Below are 17810 nucleotides of genomic sequence, written 5' to 3'. Positions count from 1 at the left end.
TTATTTTTTCTATTATGCTGGGTTTTTTTTTTTTTTAACGAAAAAGACTTGCAATACAAATGTGGCAAAATGGGAAAAGCTTTTCCAAAATGAAAAGATAATAACTCTATTTTTTCTTCCAAACATTTAGCTATTTGTGCTCTACTCCCTCAGAAAATACTTCTCTTTCATAATAAAAGTTTTTAGAAACAAGTAATTTGAGTAGCGTGCCCTTTACAACCACATTCTGCAAATTCTACTAGTTCCAAATAAAGTAGAATGCAGTTTTCCAGGACCACAGTTCTTTTACTGTCTAAGTTTATTTCCAGTGACTTTATCCAAGAGATTCCAAGGACCACAATAATGTTTAAAAGGAAAAGGCATGCTTCTTATTGAAATGTGTAACTGCATGAATGGAGACTGATAATAAGTGACTATCAGAATTTTATGTTCATTCATTATTATTAAAAGACAAACAATATTACTTGAAAAATTGTTGCTACTTCCCCTAACAGTGAAATGGTGACATAAACAGGGTTTATAAAAATGAACTCATACTTCAACAGGAACACTGTTGTTTCTCTTAAAGTTAGAATAATACAAATATGAGTCCTCCAAAGAATTCCCTTCTCCCTCCCCTTTTTAAAGAATATATGAACATCTACCAAAATTGCTTTGAGATGCAACATTTATGCCTTTACTCTTTAACTAGAGAAACATCACCTCATTCACACACCAAGAATGTCAGTAGTCTTGTTTACAATAAATTTGAATTGACCAACTTCATTTTCATCTACTTTATACCCAATCCTCAGGAAAATCCACATAAAAAGGTTTCTGGGGCCCACAAACAATGGATACAGTTACCAACATTTCCTATTGCTTATGCCTTAATGTACTAAAGAAATCTGTGTTAACGTTTTATGCTACTATGGACAGACATCTTTTTTAAAAAACTAAATGTGGAAGCAAAATTCTTACCAGCTATTTATTGATAGGAAATTTTAATCTAAAAATTCTCTGTCCAGCTTCCTGGCAGCATCCCAGTCCTCCATCTGCTGTATATTTGGATTCCCTTTGCTTCTCACTAGCAAATGACCTTCTCAAGCATTGAAGGTTGCCTGATAGACACTGAAACAGTAATTTACAAGACCCAGGTGGGAGCATTCTGTATTTTTGTCCTTAGTTTTCTGTTAAAAATATTCAGTGAGGTTAAAACTTACAAGAAAATGTTCTTCCCATTCTCTTTCCCATTCTTCAAACTCTGGGAGGGGTGGACCTGTCCTAGCCTGTCTTGGTTAATATAGATTAGACATATCATTTTTATAAAATGGCATTGATTCTAAATGAAAGTGGAATAATATTTGTAAAATGAAAAATTAAGGGCTAGGGAGATGGCTCCATGGGTGCACTGGTTACTACTGTCAACATGACAGGATCTAGAATCACTCAGGAGACAAGCCTGTGGGCATGCTGTGAGAGTTTATCTAAATTAGGTCAATTGAGGTAGAAAGACCTGCCTTAACTGGTAGCACCTTTCCATGGCCTGGAGACCCAGACTGAGTAAAAAGAACTTGAGACAAGCATCAGCATTCATCACTCTCTGCTTCTTGGCTGTCGACACAATGTGACCAGCTCAGCTCCCTAAAGCTCCCTCCACCACCATGACTTCCCCACCTTGATGGACTGTGTCCTCGAACAATGAGCAAAATAAAACTTTCTTGTTTCTTGTCACAGCAACAAGAAATAGCTAATATAGTCATAAACTATTTGCTATGCAAGCATGAGGATTTCAGTTCAGATCCCAGCACCCATGTAAAATCTAGGCACTGTGGCTTGCATTTAGAACCCCAGTGCTAGGGAGGCAGGTGGATCGCAGGGGTCTCACCCTGTCTAGCCAAATTGGCAAGTTCCAGGTTCACTAAGAGACTCTGTCTCTAAAAAAACAAGGTGAATAGCAGTAGAGAAAGACACTCGGCTGCAACCTCTGACCACCACTTGTTCATGCAAGAGCAACTACACCTGTACACATAAGCATATCCATGTGTACACCCCCACACACACACCTTCCAACACATATACAAAGAAGAGAAAAATAATTACAATACAAAGACTTCAACCTGAATAATAAATAATGATAAATAATATATTTTAACCAAAATAAAATCTCAAATCAAGGGCTGACAAAGATGGTTCAGTGGGTTAAAGCAGTTGTTACCAAACCTGACAACCTGAGTTTGATCCCTGGGATTCACATGGTAGAGGGAAAGAACTGACTTCTGTAAGTTCCTCTCTAACCTCCACATGTATATTTTTTAATCTCAACTCAAGAAAACAAATTCTTGATCTGATGTTGGTATGGGAAAAAGACAGCTTTGCAAAAATCATGATCCCATTTGAATGTAGAGGAAGTTATACCTCTTCAAAGTTTCACTTAAATTTAGTGCTCACCAAAAGTTAATGAGTTTCTACTTTGTGTTCCGGAAAGATAAAATACCACAGTCTTATAGAGATATCTTTTTCTTGTATACAGTATTCCAGAAATCAATGAGGTACTTAGAAGATTAAACAGGAACATCCTTTACTTATGGAAAACAGGATAAAATAAAGCTAAAATTAATCATCTTACATTGTTCTGAACGAGAATGAAATGACCTGCTCCATCACCACTAAATGTGACTACAGACCCCTCAGGAGCACACCAGCCTCCCCCACTGTTTCTGAGCCAGGCTTTCCTACACCCAAACCAATCCTGAAAATTCTTGTGTATGAAGAAAAAGTTTGGGGCAAGGGAAGTACCATTTGAAACAGCCAGAAGATTAAACTGGCACCAATTACAAACAAGCTACTGTGCCTTAATATTAAACCAGAAATTCCTGGATCACTGGTACAGGACTTATTTTACACAGAACAGAGATAAAAAGACAAGTGACACGTAAGGAAAAAGAAAAGAGGACAAACCTTCATTAAATACCAAACATGTATCTGCGACCACTTCACAAATTTGGTAAATGAATAACTTCGGTGGTAGACTTTTTTACCTAATCCTTTAAATATCAGGCATGGAGCAGGATCTCTAGTCCTATACATTGTGAGAATGGTTAGAAGGGGATGGCTAAATGAGAAGAAGATGGAAAGATGCGATTTAAAAACAAAAAGGAGTAGCGAATAGCTATTAAAGCAATTATTTATGCGAAATCCACTATGTCATGAAGAGAGTGGCTCATAAAAGAAGCAACAGTTATCTCCACATTTCTTAAGCTTTGTCCTTGTGATAGTAAAGACAGGGTCAGCAGCTGCCTGGCTATTCCTCTAACAAGAATATGGAGTCCACAGTTAAAGTCACCTAATACTTGGGAAAGTTATTCAATTGATAGGATTTGTTCAATATTTCTGAATTTCATGCAGCCTTAAGATGGAATATAAAAAGAGCAAGACAAACTACAGAAACAATCCCTGAAAGTATAGTCTTGTTTTTTTGGGTTTTTTTGGTTTTTGTTTGTTTGTTTTTGAAACAGGGTCTCCCTGTAGCCCCAGCTGGCCTGGAACTCCCTATGTACAACAGGCTGGCCTTGAACTCACATAGATCAGACTGCCTCTGCCTCCCTAGTGCTGGGATTAAAGGTGTGCACCACCACGAAGTACTGAAAGGACTCATCCTACTGCAGAGATATTTGTACATCTATGTTTGTTGCTACTCTTTTCACAATGGCTAAGATATGGAAGCAACCTAAGTGCCCCTCAACTGATGAGTGGTTAATGAAGATGTGGTTCATTTATACAATGGTGTTCTACTCAGCAGTAAAGAAAGATGAAATAATGAAATTTGCAGGTAAATGAATGGATATAGAAACTGTTATACTAAGTTAAGTACCAGTCTCAGGAAAACAAAAAACATATGTTCCTCATCTGTGGATCCTAGCACCAAATCCTTATAAGTGAGTGCACATATTGATGTAACTGCAGGGACCAGGAAAATGGAAGGAAACCACGGAGGTAAAGGGAAAGAAGGAATCCAAGAGAGAAGAATAGTAGGAGACAGGCATTACTAAGAGAGAAGTATAAAAAAGGGTAGTTAAAGGGGGAGGGGAGAAGGAGGGCTCTATAAAGAACAATGGGAATAAAGGGGAAGAAGGAACTCAAAAGAGGTGGGACCATAGCATACAAAAATTATCAAGGGAGAAATGGGGGAAATGGAGGCACCTTAAAGGGCAGGGAAGGAGGATAAGACAGGGAGAGAAAGAGGAGACTTAAATGGTGCCTAACTAGTATTGAAAAAAAAAAAGAGGGAATCGTATTAGTCCAAAAACCTACTAAAAAACTGCGCATAAAATATCCCTACATGAGTCTGTGAGTATAGTTGAAGACTACATAACAAGAAACAGTGCCAAACAGGAGAAATCTTCCTTTGCGTTGTTGTCCAGGGTAGTTTAAGAGACTCCCAAAATTATACAGGCTATTGCCACAGTCCTTGATTATCTCTCAGAACTTGATGGTAAGACCCTATTGCTGAAGACAGGACATACTTTGGCCACAGAATTTGGAGCAATGGAGCTGGAACTTTCCTGGAAGCCACCTCCCCTGAAAGCTAGATCTCATAGCTTTGGAGAGCAATACACAAGGTGGTAAGGGAGAATATCAATCAATGTAATTTGTTACTGTGTGCAAAATATGAATCCTTAAATTTACAGACAAGTATCCCAGTCACCACCCATCAGAGTAGTTTCTTTTTCAACAGACAGAGATTATTACAGATTTACACTACTGGTCACAGAGATTCTCTGTGAATTGCCCAAGCCTAAGTGGCACATCTAGGATGCAACCTCTATACCTAAGACTCACGGAACATAGAACAAGGGATGAAGATGCACTAATGCATCTTTCAATTCTCATCAATGAAGTTCCCTCATGCAACAGAGGGCCAGGAACACAAAAGGCCACAAACAGCCAAAAAGCAGAGATAAGAGTTGGCAGAGTGTGGGTCCTTGGACAGGACTCCTATATTGAGGTACACCCACCCAGGACTCAGGAACCATTGCAGAAGAGGGGGCAGACAGATTGTAGGAGCCAGGGAGGAGGTACATGATGATACAGAAATAGTTCTACACATGCCCGGGACCCTTCTCATACAAACCACAGCAATGGTGTCAGCATGCACAAGACCCATGCAAACTTAGGCAGACAAAAACCCAGCATAGAACTGTGGAAATGAACAGCAAGCACCAATCTCAGTCAAAGAATTATTGGCATCTGATTACTGCTGGGTGAGGAAGAGCTGATCTTCTTGAAAGGAGGGACTCTAGATAGGCTGACTAAACCCCAGGAGATGAACTTACATTGAGGGACACTAACTCTACATAATAAGCCTTAATACAAATGACAGAATGCATGAACTCCTGGGGTGGCTATAGGAGGATGCCAAAGGGGAAGAGAGGAGGGGTGTATAAAGATGATTTTATGTATGAAATACACAAAAATTCAATTAAAAAAATTTTAAAAATAAATAATCCCAGCACTTGGGAGGCCAGCTGGAACTACAAGGAGACCCTGTCTCAAAAAGACAAAAATAAATAAATAAATAAATAAATAAATAAATAAACAAACAAACAAGACACCCCAAATCCCTGTGGTTTTCTAGATAAAATTATTTAAATAAGTCATGCCTTTGTGAGGAAAAGTGTAGGAGGTATAACAAAAATAGACTGGGCTTGGAAATTCCTTTTTTGGGGTCTCTTGATTGATCTTTATATCCTTTAACTAACTAATACCAGTATGTGTTGAAATAAATTTTGATAATGGATTCTTTTCTTTTTTTCTTTTTTTTTTTTTTTTTTTTTTTTTGTTTTTTTGTGAGAGGGTTTCGCTGTCCTGGAACTCACTATGTAGACCAGGCTGCCCTTGAACTCACAGATACCTGCCTGCCTCTGCTGAGATTAAAGGCGTGTGCCACCACGCCGGGCTGATAATGGATTCTTTTGAAAATATTAAAGAGATGGCAAACATCCTTAAGCTTAAATTTTAAAAGAAATGGGGTTTCTGATAAATTATTAACACAATTCCAAGCTTTGTCTTAAGCGTGGACTTATAAATGTAAAGCCAGACCTTAATTTTTTCCCATTAACGGGACATTATTTCAATGGTATCTAATTTGGTGGCTATTAGTTCCAGGGAAGGAGAGAAAAGGTGATTTGGGTCCTCAAGGGACATTTGGCAATATCTGGAAACATTTGAGGTTGTCATAACTGGGCAGTATTATTGACATCTAGTGGGGCAGAAGCCAGGAATGTTGCTAAACATCCTACAGTTCATGGGACAACCCCTCACAACACAGAATGATCTAGCCCAAGATACCAATGGTGTAGAGGCTGAGCAACCCCGACTAACACAAGAGCTCTAAGTATCAAGAACTTACTTCCATTAATAACCAATTTATATAAATGCACTTTGAAAAGGAGATTCTGATTAACAGAATTGCGGCTTGAAAAGAAAACTGAAGGAGAAAATCGGTTTTATTCATCAGCGTAGTCACAAATAATTTTCAATAAGAACTTCTTTTAGTGAGATGGGAAAATCAGGGAACGAAATGATCCTACTCACAAATACTAACCTGTTATCAAATTGTGTTCCTCAAGTATCTTAATACACCATCTAGAATTCATCCCTCTGGTCCAAAGCCATGATATATGACAGCAGCCAGAAAATAATGGCACCAAAACGAATTTCTCATGATATTTTGGTTCCCCATCCCCACACATAGAAAACATTTTAAAGGCTCGTTGGAAAGCAATCCTGTGATTTGGGAGGTACCAGTGAGTGCTCTATCTCTAACCCATCTCCCTTTCCTTTCCTTTCCTGGAAAGTCTGTCATATTAATATGGGTGGGTCCAGTTGCTGTGGGAATCACTCTGGTTTAAGGCCCTCTAGGACAACAGTAACTGCACTGACTGCGCATTTACTAATAGGATGGGCAGAATAGTTTTTAGTAGCTTTTCCAAAAAAGTGATGTATTAAAATGATGAAATGGACAAGAACTTCATCAAAATAAGAGCTGAATCCTGACCCAACTTATCCTGTTTTAATCCTATATGACATATACCAAATCTAGGTGGGTTCTATTTAACTTGGGCTGTAGAGGTATCTTTTTTATAAATAACTGTCATCTTACAAATGAATCTGTAATCTAAACTCTCCTATGAAGGCATGTCAGTCTCACCTTCTTACTGACCTCCTTTCTGCATTGCCTGAAGTGGAGCATAATGATTAAGATGATTCCTTCAATTGTCTTAATAATTCCGTGGAAATGTGCCCCAAAGACAAAGATTTGGAAGAGAAGAAGCCCTATAGCCAGATTTTCAGCCACTGCCCAGACCAGTCTAGCCATGTAGGCATGACTTTATTCTTTGGATGAAATATCTTAAAATATGGAGCTACTGTTTTGAGGAAAATTAAGTTTTACAAAATGTCAATCATTGCAAACTATCTCTTCTATATTGCAGCAATCAATTCTATGTCCTCCCCTAAGGATTCCTGTCTTCTGTGGGTAGCATCTAGACTCGATCTAATTCTCAGAAAGTCGGCCTGCTGGGTGAATGAAGGAGCGGGAAGAACTAAAAAAACAGTAAGTGCAATGCCTACACCATCACTTTGGATTTAACTGAACATAAAATGGAAGGGAAAGTCTAAGCCAAAGGGGCATGAGCAACAGGACTGGGTGAGGGAAGATGGGGGCAGGGGCCTACTGACAGTAGGCAAACGTTTTGTTTAATTATTACAAATACAAAATTTTGCCTCCAAAACGTTTTCTCTGTTCGGCTCCTGTCCGCTTTTTGTAATCTTTCTTATTCTTCCAAAAGAGTTTCTTTCTTTCCAAAGAATCCTTCAAATTCAACTACTGCAGGAGATTTGATATGTGCAGGGGGCTCTAAACCCACTGTATTTGGCAATATTTACTCCAGTCTTATCTCTTGTGCGCTGAGCTAGCTGCAAGCATCTTCCAAAGTCTATTTTCACTGTGTTCCCTCGGGCACACATCTAAGTTCACCTGACTGTAAACCATTTATGAACATGGGAACTCCTCCCTTCTGAACGCTCTTGAGAGAATGATCAGCAGGCTCACTCATGTAAGGGTTTTATGCTTTAACTTTGTCTACAGTGCTATTTTGTGGGCATTACAAAAGTGTCTGAATCTTAGCGATTCTTGAACTCTTTCAACAGAATCCAGCTCAAGAGAAAACGATGAGTTAGTTGTAGTTTAGTGGGGAGTGTGGGTGAAGCAGACCTCCCCTTGGGGTATGAAGGTGCTAAGTACTGGAAACTGATGTCTCACCTACCCAACTCTGGCATAACCGAAGGTCAGGAGAACTGTGTCATCCCCTGTGGATCAAGCACTCTGGGGCTCCTTGCCTCAAGAGCAGTTGATTGGAAGCTTACTGTGAGTTAGAAAGCATGTGAAAGTTTTGCATGAATTAACATGGATTCCTTACATGATAGCTCTGTGAAGCAGGTGCCACACAGGCCTACGAAAGTCCACCCGGTAAACCGAGGCGCAGAGGAGGGGGCACAGGCCTTCCTTTCCAATGCCCCTCACTCGAGGCTCTGTCCAGTACACGCCTCTCCCTGGACAACCTGCCAGCCCTTAAGCATTGGAGTCTGAGCCTCTAAGCCAAGAGACCCGGGAGGCCCTCCTGGCTGTGTGGGCCTGCTTGGCCCGGCTCCGTAGGGCAGGGAGGGGATTCATCTGCTCTCTTGCCCGCGATAGGGGCACTGGAGGCAGCGGGCTAGGTGTCCTCCCACCCGGGAGGCCGGGCGGCCGGGCGGGGCGGGGCTCTGGGCTGCTGGGGCCAGGCGCTGGAACCCGCAGCTGGAAGGGCAGCGCCGGGCGAGGCAGGCGAGGTGGGGCGGGGCGGGGCGCCACTGGAAAGGGAGGCCGGGCAGCCGGGGACCGTCCGGAGCCGCTCGAGCAGCGCCTGCCGCCATGGGGCTGGAGACCGAAAAGGCCGACGTGCAGCTCTTCATGGACGACGACGCCTATAGCCACCACAGCGGCGTCGACTACGCCGACCCCGAGAAGTGCGTGGACTCGGGCCACGATCGCGACCCGCGCCAACTCAACTCGCATCTCAAGGTAAAGTTCTGGGCGGCGGCCACCTGGCGCGAGCCCCTCTACCTCACCGCGTCCCCACCCCGGTCACTGCGTCCCACCCACCCCCTGCTTAGGTCTCACCACCCGGGTCCCTAACAGCCAGGAATGCTTAGCCCAATCCGGTGAGCCCCCCATGACCCTAAGGCTGGGGATAGGCTAGCCAGGTCCTTCTTTCTAGCTTCCCCTGCTAAGAGCATTTCTAGTTCCCTGGGAGACCGGCTGGGGGACAGCTCAGGTCCCGGGCGTCTTGTCTCTGCAGCTGGGCTTCGAGGATGTGATCGCAGAGCCTGTGACTACGCATTCCTTTGACAAAGTGTGGATCTGCAGCCATGCCCTCTTTGAAATCAGCAAGTACGTGATCTACAAGTTCCTGACCGTGTTCCTGGCCGTCCCCTTAGCCTTCGCCGCGGGGATACTGTTTGCCACCCTCAGCTGTCTACACATCTGGTGAGAAGGGAAACAAGGGGTGGTTCGGCCTTTGGAAATGTATCGATGTTTTGCCACCTGCCCCCTGCCCTTCCTATTTCCCAGGCGGGTTTGCAGAGGGAAGAATACGCAGCAGTTCCCAATCAGTAGCAAAACCTGGAAGGCCTTGAAAGGCAATGTGCTTTCTTTAGAATAATAGCCCGGCTGAGAGTTTAAACAGAAGGAAGCGAGGGCCTCTTTCCTGGGTGTGATTTTTCCTTCCATGAACAAGGCTGATCTGAGTGCGGAGGTGGGGGCTGGAAGCATGCTTCCTGCCACGGGCTGCTCTCTCAGGGCCCTGTTGTGACTTGTGCTTGTGGTTCTGGGCAGGGCTCTTTCTTACATTGCCTTTAATTCAGTCATCATCTGTGCTTGGGTAAAACAAAGTGATCTCAGAGCAGAACACCACTGACAGTATGACCCAGCAAGGACGGCAGGCCTGGATAACAGTGCTGTGGACGGGTCTCTCTGGTCCTGCTGTGGGCAGCGGGCAATCATGGGCCCAGAGGAGATGGGAGATGGGTGTGATTGCAGTGTCCCACATCCCGCACAGATGAAGAAAACCTCGAGGTACACAATAGTGCAGTATGATGGCCATTATATTACTGTTCCATGAGGATGGCATGTAGTTACAGGGAAAAGAAATATGGCAGCCACTGGACATGGATGTGTTATAACTTTAGTCACACTCAAAATGCATCATAAATTTTATGGACCATTTTAAAGCATTCAAAACTTCCTTAAGGTCAGCATCATACTCTCCAAGAAACTCTGTTGTTATGTTAAAGGTTATCCACTAAGAAGAGCAAGAATCATCCCGCTATCACAGTGGTTTTCAAGTTGGTACCTCAGGGTGGTCATGGCAACATGTGTAAACTCAGGTGTCTCCATGTAGTTCTTATGTGACCTTGCCACACCTCAATACAGTCTCAGTGTTCATTGTTAGAAGTTACCAGCCAACTCTTCATGCCTCATTACAGTCTCTAATTTATTTAGTCAGTTAGTTACTTAGTTCTATGAACTAAATCTAGCAGGTGCTTGGTTTGCAGAACACAGACTTGAGCTCTCCTTCAGCTTCCCACAGCCTACTAGGGCTGTTGTTTAGGCAAAGATGTGAATGGTGAGAACACAAACTCCAATAGAGAAGTTGGGGAACAAGGGCAGCTTTGTAAGAAAAAGAAGTCTTCAAAAATGGGGGGAGGGGACTTTTGAAAGACAAATAAAAATTCACTAAATGACCAAAAGTTAAACAAAGAACACTGATTAGTCACTTGAGGTTATAAACAGTCATGTTGAAGGTGCCAAAAGACTGGCAGAGAAATGAAACCCTCTGCCTTGTACATGTGCAGACCCACATAGGCCAGATGGAGATACCTCATATCTGGCATTCCCATACATGTGGATTTTTTAATGCCATAATCAGCACATAAAATTTGATATTCTTAATTAATTAAAACTGCCAACTGAATCTTGATGTCAGGGTTGGTTTGTTTTGGGGTTTTTGGCTTCCTTTTGTTTTGGGGTTTTTTGTTGTTTGTTTTCACATTCAAAATATGAAAAAACAACCAAATGCTGGCTTTGAAGTCCTTTGGAAATATGGAACGGTATTATTTGTACTAAACAAAGCTAGGCCTTCCTAAAACTTTCATGGAAGAATTGGGAAAAAGAAAATTTTTTCATTTACCAGATGGTGAAAAGGTATTAGTAATACTAAAATTAACCAAATGATACCTCTCCACCTGGATTCCCTGAGAAAGGGAGTGGTTTTGTGTCTGGTTTCCAGTGGTGAATCATCAGCCCACTTCTTTTTGAGCCCATAAAATGTATTATTTAACTTCAGCTTGTTTTCTCAAATTGCAGTCATGTGGGACATTAATATTTAACTCTCATATATTTGTTATTAGGCAACTATGATTCTGTGCTTATATGTGAGTTTGTGCCTTGATAAAAAGAGTTATCATTAATGAATTACAGTTCCATGACATCTAAGAGCAGGTCAGTGGGAGACTTTGTAGAAGAGTAGGCCCATTGAGTAAGCTTTTTTTTTTTTTTTTTTTTTTTTTTTTGTTTTACACTGTGATTAGCTGTAAATTATTTGGAGATATTCTGGTTCCTGTCTCTGCCTCCTGAGTGCTGGGATTAAAGGTGTGCACCACCATGCCCTGCCAAATAGTTTAGAAATTACTTCTTTTTACTTATATGTATGTGTGTACACCTGCTTGTCTCTATGTACACCACATGCACACAGGTGCCCCTGGAAGCCAAGAGGGGGTATAAGAATCCCTTGAACTGGAGTTACAGGTGGTTGTGAGCCCTGCAATATGGGTGCTGGGAACCAAACCAGGGTTCTCTGGAAGAGCAGCAAGTTCTCTTATCTGCTGTGTCATCTTCTCCAGCTCTTGTTTTATGTTTTTCAAACAAAAGATTATTCATTCTTTGACCAAAGCTGAGGAAATAGAAAATAAAGGGACTTGTAACCAAGGCACAATGTCACCACACATCTGATTATAGGTTTTTGTGGGGTTTGTTGTTATTGTCATAGTGGTGGTAGTGGCAGTAGAGGTTGTTTGGTTAGTTGTTTGTTTGCTATCGAAGATGGCATCTCACAATGATGCACAGGCTGGCCTTGAACTCCAGGGCTCAAGCAATCCTCATGCCTTACCCTCTTTAGTAGCTGGGACTACAGACACACTTCTCTGCATATGACCCAATGTTAGATTCTACATAAATAAGTAACAACAAAAATTAAGAAATAAAAGTATGGCTACATTGGACCCTTCACCAGATGTATAGGTCATTAGAACTAGGGAATTAATTTGATTTGGTGCCACAGTCAGACACAGTCACCATTTGGCAAATAAGGTTACTAGAAATAAATGTACCATAACCAAGAAATGTGACTGAACCATCTATACACTTATTTTTTTCCTGGAATGCAATGCAAATAGATGTCCAACTGCTGGAAATACAGTGGTTGCCATCTCATTTCTATAAGGCGTTTTAATAAAGCACATTATTGTGACAACACAGTCTCCAAGACACCATAGTTAATATGAAAGCAAGTAACAATTCCTTACTCAGACTAATTATCCAATGGAAGGATCTAGACTTTTTTAGATTATAAATTTTGCATAAGAAGTGCTTAGTTGACCACACTGAACTTCAACCAGAACTAGCATCACTCTAAATTATGTGAAATTTCAGAAGAGAAATGATTCACAGTGTTGAGAACATAATTCAATTCGATATTCAAGAATTATTGGACTTTCTTATCCAAAGAGAGTACAGAGCGACCTGAAGAAAATAAAATATATCTGTTGCATCTAATTAGCTAACATCCTTATATGTGAGCAACTGTGCTTTGCTGAATTAGAAAGGGTTTAAGTCCTTTTTAGGACCCAGAGATCTAAAGGGTTATGAAGACAGAAAATAATTAGCTTAAGGAAGAGTAAAAAGCACATTAGATTCTAAGTGAAGCAAGGAAGCGTTCTCTTATAAATTTCAGGCTTCAATCGACTTGAGGTAATTTTTGTTATATTTTTTCATTATATATTCTGATTAAAAAATAGATCTACCTATTATTCATTAAATAACAGCACCATGTGGACATCCCAAGGATGCATAATAAGGGTTATCCTTGAGACACCTGTCCTCTCTAGAGTTTGAGTAATATGTGGAAAGCTATACATCAAAGGAGAAGCATAATGGGACAAGAAGTGGAACATTGCCATCAGCCAGGCTTCTAGTCAGCTGTTTAGCTCTAAAACACCTGTAATTAATTTTCTTATAAAATTGTTCCAAATATTTAACTGTTGAAACAAAAGGTAAGATAAATATAATCAGTATAGATGGGCAATATGAATAATTCAGCACTCTAAAAATATATCAATCAAACAGATAGTTGCTGATCTTTGGGCTAAGAATAACAGATCTTTATTTAAATGAATCAAGAAAATCAACCTACTCCCTTCTCTCTACTCAGGTAATAATAAGGATTCCACTGAGACCCAGGGGTGCCTAGGAATTCACAACCATTCTAATGTTCAAAGAGAACACTATTCAAAAGATCATACAGAAAATTCACTAACCAGGGAATATAAGAATAGTAAGCTAGTTTAAGGAAAAGGATACAAAAATCATGTGAGCATAAAATACCTGATCTCTTTTAACTACCTCACAGAACCCTTTTTCAATGTATGTAATTGCCATGAAAAATTAACAATATGAAGCACAGCTAAAGATCTAAATGATGATAATAGCAATACGAAGCATAATAATGCTAAACTCAATTCCACTCAAATATTAATGAAAGGTCAAGTTCGACTTATGTCCTAGAGGGAGAAATGTAAGTATCATTTACCATACTCTTGGATGAATTTGAAAATGAAGAAGTTTGTCTCAGAATCTTAGAAACACAACCAGGAGGATCACAGCAGCTGGTTACTAAGTGAGGCAAGCAGAGAGGCCACAGGAAAGGCAGGCAGGAAATAGAACCTTGGGGAATAGGAAGTACTAAGCAGGTTAGTGTTTAGGGGTAGAGATCAGGCAGAAAAATACGCTGCTCTGTTTATTTTTGTTTTACTGTTCCCAATAGCATCCCATTAATAGAAAGAATATTAGTATTTATCATCTATGTGCCTGTTTATTTTTTAAGCAATGCATCTCTCGTGCTTCTCAATGCTCTGACCATTGTCCATTTATTTATTTTGAGCTGCTCACCAAATTAAAGTAAATTAAGTCATTATTAGATCTTTTCATGGCTGTGTAAATGGCAGTTGCTAAACTTGGTAACACTAACAATGCTTATATATCCCTCTTCCCCCATGCCAGGATTTTAATGCCTTTTGTGAAGACCTGCCTAATGGTTCTGCCTTCAGTGCAGACGATATGGAAAAGTGTGACAGATGCTGTGATTACCCCATTGTGTACCAGCGTAGGACGCAGCTTCTCTTCCATCAGCATGCAACTGAGCCATGACTGAACACTTAGACCCATGTCCAGAGCTTTGGATACTGTGCAACTTTGTTGTTGTAACATAAAAGCACTACTGTTCTGTCAACTTCCCAACCGTTATTAAGAAGACTGTTAAGATGAGTACCCACATTTATCAATGTTCACAGATAAATCTTTTCAAATAACACCTTTCCCATTACTACCCAATTTTATAACAAGAGTTATACGGTATTGGCAACACTTAAAGACAGTTTTTGCTTTAGTACAAAATATACGTTTTATACAGATGATTTGATAATGGTCAAGGGGCAGTTTCCTCAAAATATTACAATAATTTTGTGCAGAATTGCCCACAAAAGTATGGAATTTGTTATTTTCTTTTTCCCTTGGAGTAATGCTTTTAAAATTACTTTTACAGATATCGTCATAGGGATATCTAGAGGTAATATATACAAACATTCTAGAAATACCAGGCAGTAAGAAAAGCACATAGTGATGACAGTAACTATCAAATATAATTAACAAATAAATGTGAAAATAGATTCATGAAAATGTGTTTCTCTAAGATATTAGCCTGTAAGCCTATTTAACAAGGTATTTCATTTTGCTGTATATTTTGTACTTAATGTAAATGTTGCTCTAATCAGATTGCTTTAAAGCATTTCATGTTTGTCATCTTATTGATCTAATATAACAAGGTAATATATCTCCTGCAAGGTAACTTCATTGGTAAGAGTGCACTGTCATATCTAAGTACCTACATAGCTTCTTTGGAATGGAATGTAAAAATGTTATGTGTAGCTTTCCCTTCTAACTTCCTAAGCAAATGCTTTATGACTGATGTTCATCTGACTAAGATTGTAAAATAATTCATATGTAGTTGGTATTTTGTCTACTAGATGTTTTCTCTCACATAGTTAGAAATTTAATCTGTATTCTACATTCCTATGATGCTTCACTTTACTTTCAAGTAATATTGGTGCTATTAAATAACATTTTATGATAAAGGCTATTTCTAACACCCAAGCACAATTTCTACTATAATGATTCATGCAGAGAGACTTATAAGACATTTCTCAATTCTGAGGGTTTATGAAACTAAGCTACATGCGTAAGTTAAAAACTCATAGCTACAAATTTTCAGATGTTCTCTAGTATGAATTTCATAATCCCATATGAAGTTACCTTCACCCTTTTTAAATTGTAGAGCCCTTTTTAATGTTGACTCACATTTGCTTTTTTAAAAATCATATTGTTCTTAAATGATCAGCATGCAAAAAGTGTCTACAGTATACTTGGACTTACTATAATTTTTACATCCTAAAAGTGTATAAATGTTCAAATTTCAGAATTACTATCAGAACCTGAATTAACATTGTTTGACTATCCTCATAAGTGCTAAATCTTCATTCAGTAAAAATTAATAAGATTTTCCCAAATTTCTAGTTCTTGTCAGTGTAAAAGACAGTTGAACTGGAATTCTATTGCAAATCAAATCAGAAGATTATATCAAATGACTAAGTTATGCAGCTCATATCCTTCTGAAGGAAGTTAAAAAAAAAAGAGAGAGAGATTTCAAAATGTCCTTAGGATTATGTAACATCCTCAGAAAGACAGATGTTAATAGCCATGAAGCATGGCCACTAACTTGACTATACAGATTGTATTATGCTAATTTTAAAAGCCAGTCTCTTGGCTTTATAGTTATACTTGGTAGTTTAAATTTTTAAACAGATATGTTGTTTAGCCAAAAATACTTGGTTAATAAAGTTGCTTTTAATAAATTATAAGCTTTGACCTTTTCAAATAGTTTTGGCAAATTTTTAAGACAAATATATACACATATAAATAACAAAGCCTTCTAATATATATGATTTCCTTATTTTTGAATACTATTGATTACTTTCTAATGAATTTTTATTGAAGCTTTTCACAAGTTATTTCATTTCCAAGTCTTAAATTATGAATAAACTGAATCAAAGTTTAATATGAAAGTCCATTGCTTTTTTTTAAATCTGGGGCAGTTGGAATCTAGAGACAAAAAATTTTCTCATTACCCATAATAAACTGCCTATACCCAGTAAATGTTCATTGATTTTATTACATTTTATCTTTCTGTTGCTTGTTTAATATACATAAAACTGATCATTAACAATTTCAACCTAACCTTAACTTATTTAAAGCTCAAATAACAAAAATACGAGTCATTGTTCAGGAATGTATTATTTGTGGAGCTGGGGAGATGGCTCAGTGGTTAAAGCTCTTGCCATGTAAGCATGAGGACCTGAGTTCAGATGCTTAGAACCCATTGCTCCAAAAGTGGAGGTGGGATACCTAGGGCCAGCTGGCTAGCCAAAGCAGTCACAGTGGTGAGCTCGGAGTTCAGCTGAGAGAGCACGCATGTGACATGCATATAAACACACACCATATACTTAAATACACATGCGAAAAAAGGATTTTTTAATTTTTAAAAAAATTATAACACTGATAATTTAGTTCTTTCTTTATAGCATTTAAAAAGGAGCTACATGGGACTGGAGAGATGGCTCAGCGGCTAACAGTACTGACTGCTCTTGCAGTGGACCCGGGTTCAATTCCCATCACCCACATGTCGGCTACAAACCATCCTTAACTCCAGTTCCAGGGGAATCTGAAGCCCTCTTCTGACTTCTGCAGTATTGCACGACATGGGTGCATGCACATACATGCAGGCAATACACTCATACACATAAAATTAAAAAAATCCAGTGACACATCGGACAGGGGTTTAACATCCAGAATATATAAAGAACTCAAAAAACAAAGAATCAAGGAACCAAATGACCCAATTAAAAGAATGGGCTAAAGGTCTAAACAGAGAGTTCTTAAAAGAAGAAATAAAGATGGCTAAGAAATATCTCAAAAAGTGTTCAACATCGTTAATAATTAGGGAAATGCAAATTAAAACTACCCTAAGTTATCACCTTACCCCAATCAGACTGGCTAGGATCAAGAAAACAAATGATACCAAATGCTGGTGAGGATGTGGAGAAAGGGGAACACTCATTCACTGCTGATGGGATTGCAAACTTGTGCAGCATCTATGGAAAACAGTGTGGAGAACCCTTAAAAAAACTAAAAATGAACCCACCATATGACCCAGTTATACCACTCCTTGGCATAGACCCAAAGGACTCATCCTATTATAGAGACATTTGTACAACCATGTTTGTTGCTGCTCTTTTAACAATAGCTAAGAGATGGAAGCAACCTCAGTGTCTCTCAGCTGATG

General features: G+C 39.4%; 1 protein-coding gene across 1 annotated transcript; it reads left to right on the top strand.

Moving 5' to 3' along the window:
* Positions 1 to 8834: 8834 nt before the first annotated feature.
* Positions 8835 to 17046, top strand: Cav2 (caveolin 2). Its single transcript, XM_008837281.3, has 3 exons — positions 8835 to 9103; positions 9381 to 9568; positions 14417 to 17046. Exons 1-3 carry the CDS (start codon positions 8954 to 8956, stop codon positions 14565 to 14567), a joined length of 489 nt encoding a protein of 162 aa, XP_008835503.1. The 5' UTR covers positions 8835 to 8953; the 3' UTR covers positions 14568 to 17046.
* Positions 17047 to 17810: the final 764 nt, after the last annotated feature.

The sequence above is a fragment of the Nannospalax galili genome, unplaced genomic scaffold (genome assembly GCF_000622305.1).
Source record: "Nannospalax galili isolate Female #2095 unplaced genomic scaffold, S.galili_v1.0 scaffold171, whole genome shotgun sequence".
Lineage (NCBI taxonomy): Eukaryota > Metazoa > Chordata > Mammalia > Rodentia > Spalacidae > Nannospalax > Nannospalax galili.
The sequence above is the reverse complement of the archived record's forward strand: the minus strand, read 5'-3'. Positions and strand labels throughout refer to the sequence as shown.

Coding starts and splice junctions, on each gene's coding strand:
- Cav2 (XM_008837281.3), top strand. CDS start 8,954: ATGGGGCTGGAGACCGAAAAGGCCGACGTGCAGCTCTTCATGGACGAC. Junction 9,104..9,380: donor AACTCAACTCGCATCTCAAG/GTAAAGTTCTGG, acceptor TTGTCTCTGCAG/CTGGGCTTCGAGGATGTGAT. Junction 9,569..14,416: donor CTCAGCTGTCTACACATCTG/GTGAGAAGGGAA, acceptor CCCCCATGCCAG/GATTTTAATGCCTTTTGTGA.